General features: G+C 48.9%; 1 protein-coding gene across 1 annotated transcript in view; it reads left to right on the forward strand.

Moving 5' to 3' along the window:
• Positions 1–1,701, forward strand: part of LOC111552616 — a 5,482-nt gene extending 3,781 nt beyond the window's left edge. The window contains exon 2 of the mRNA XM_023226942.3: positions 1,585–1,701. Coding sequence (XP_023082710.2) covers positions 1,585–1,593 — 9 coding nt within the window. The 3' untranslated portion in view covers positions 1,594–1,701. The remainder of the gene's footprint in view (positions 1–1,584) is intronic.
• Positions 1,702–2,072: the final 371 nt, after the last annotated feature.

Genomic DNA, 2,072 nt, shown 5'->3' on the forward strand with positions numbered 1-2,072 from the left:
TAAACTCTAAATGGCCACAAACATTTTTCTTTAATATGACTCTTAACTTACTTTCTCTAAACTTCAGTTTGATATGTAGTAGTTGTTGGTACCATAGTAGTTGTGTAGTTCAAACTCACCAGTCATGAGTTTTCATTCTTGGATATGTTAGTGTCTTTGAGGTCAGGAAGAAAGAACAGAAGTCACTAATGTTAATAGCAGAAACTTTAACATTATAGGAATAAAAGTGGTAATAATAGATGAGCAGAAACCTTAATTCAAGAAATACTTGTTTCAAAAAATTATTATTCTGTACCTTCTGTGTAAAATGCCCATTACTAGGCCTGGGCCCTGGACTTTAAAAGAGCATATAGTCTAGTTGTAATGGATCGATAATTTAAAATGTAAAGGAAGGGGTAAGGGAAGCAGCCGTATATGAATTCCTTAGAAGGAAAGTTGGTGTTATTTTCCCTTTTTCTTTCCTTTTCTTTCTTTCTTTTTTTGGAGATGGTATCTTGCTCTGTTGCCTGGGCTGGATCGACGTGATGCGATCTCAGCTCACTGCAACTTCCGCCTCCTAGGTTCAAGTGATTTTTCTGCCTCACCTCCTGAGTAGCTGGGACTGCAGGTGCGCACCGCTATGCTTGGCTAATTTTTGTGTTTTTATTAGAGATGTGGTTTCACCATGTTGGTCAGGCTGGTCTTGAACTCCTGACCTCAAGCAATCCACCTGCCTCAGCCTCCCAAAGTGCTGGGATTACAGGCATGAGCCACCACACCTGGCCTTCCTTTTATTTTTTTTTTAGATGGAGTTTTGCTCTTGTCCCCCAGGCTGGAGTGCAATGGTGTGGTCTCAGCTCACTGCAACCTCTGCCTCCTGGGTTCAAGCAATTCTCCTGCCTCAGCCTCCCAAGTGGCTGGGATTACAGGCGTGTACCTCCACACCTGGCTAATTTTTGTATTTTTGTTTGTTCGTTTGTTTTTCAGTAGAGACAGGGTTTCACCATGTTGGTCAGGCTGGTCTCAAACTCCTGACCTCAAGTGATCCACCCGCCTCGGCCTCCCAAAGTGCTGGGATTGCAAGCATGAGCCACTGTGCCTGGCCAGAGGGGAGCATATTGAGGGAGATTTTACAGGAGGCATCTTCTGAGCAGGGTCAGCAAGAATGGATGGGATCAGGGTGGGGAGATGGACATTCCCAGCACAAGGAACAACTTGTACAAAGGCCACGTGGAAGGCTCAGGAAAAGCAGAGTGTTGCATGGGGGAAGGGGATGGAGGAAGCAGGAAGGAAAAAAATGAGCAAGAAAACTGGAGAGGTGGTCAGGAGCAGATGATGGGTGACCTTGTGTGTGACAAGGTCCACGGACTGGACCTTATCCTGAGGGCCTGGCAGAATGAGCAGACTGTGGGCAGGTGAAAGAGGTGATAGGAGTAACCTGTGGGAATGTGGAGGGGAAGGGAAGGGCTGGAAGCCAACAGGTCAGTCAGGTCAGGGAGCCAAGCTCCCTGGCTCACTAGGGGAGGGGCAGATCCACAGCTTTTGGGGACAGCCTGTGAATTGGGGTGACTTCATGTCTCTGGCAGCCCTTGTTCCTCTTCTCAGGTCTTCTGAGTTACTCTTCACTGAGCCGGGCCCAAATCCTTCCAACTCGCTGTCACCCGGAGAGCCTATAAGGAGGCGAGGCCCAGGCCCCACCCAGGGAGCTGGTTGCCACGGGTCCAGGTGAAGCGTGGGACGTACATTTCTAACCACACCCTGGGAGGTTCTGAGGAAGACTGCTCTTGAGGGCCTGGCTCCTCCCTCTCCATAGGACCATCCCCTGCCTAGACTCCATCCTCGACCCCAGGTGGCTCCCACTACCCACTTCACACCCCCGCTGGGGCTATCCCAAAGTCAGCTCCAACTCAGTAAGTCAAAGGCTGAACTCACCAACCTGCTTCTCCTCTTCCTCCAGTGTGTCCAATTCACATGTTCAGTCCTAAAACCTGACACTCCACTCGTCCCCACATCCCATCCATGAGCCAGTCCCATAGGTCCTGTGTCCAGTTTTCTTCCCTAACCCAACCCCATCTTTTCTTTTCTTTTGAGAT

Source organism: Piliocolobus tephrosceles, chromosome 4 (assembly GCF_002776525.5).
Source record: "Piliocolobus tephrosceles isolate RC106 chromosome 4, ASM277652v3, whole genome shotgun sequence".
Taxonomy (NCBI): domain Eukaryota; kingdom Metazoa; phylum Chordata; class Mammalia; order Primates; family Cercopithecidae; genus Piliocolobus; species Piliocolobus tephrosceles.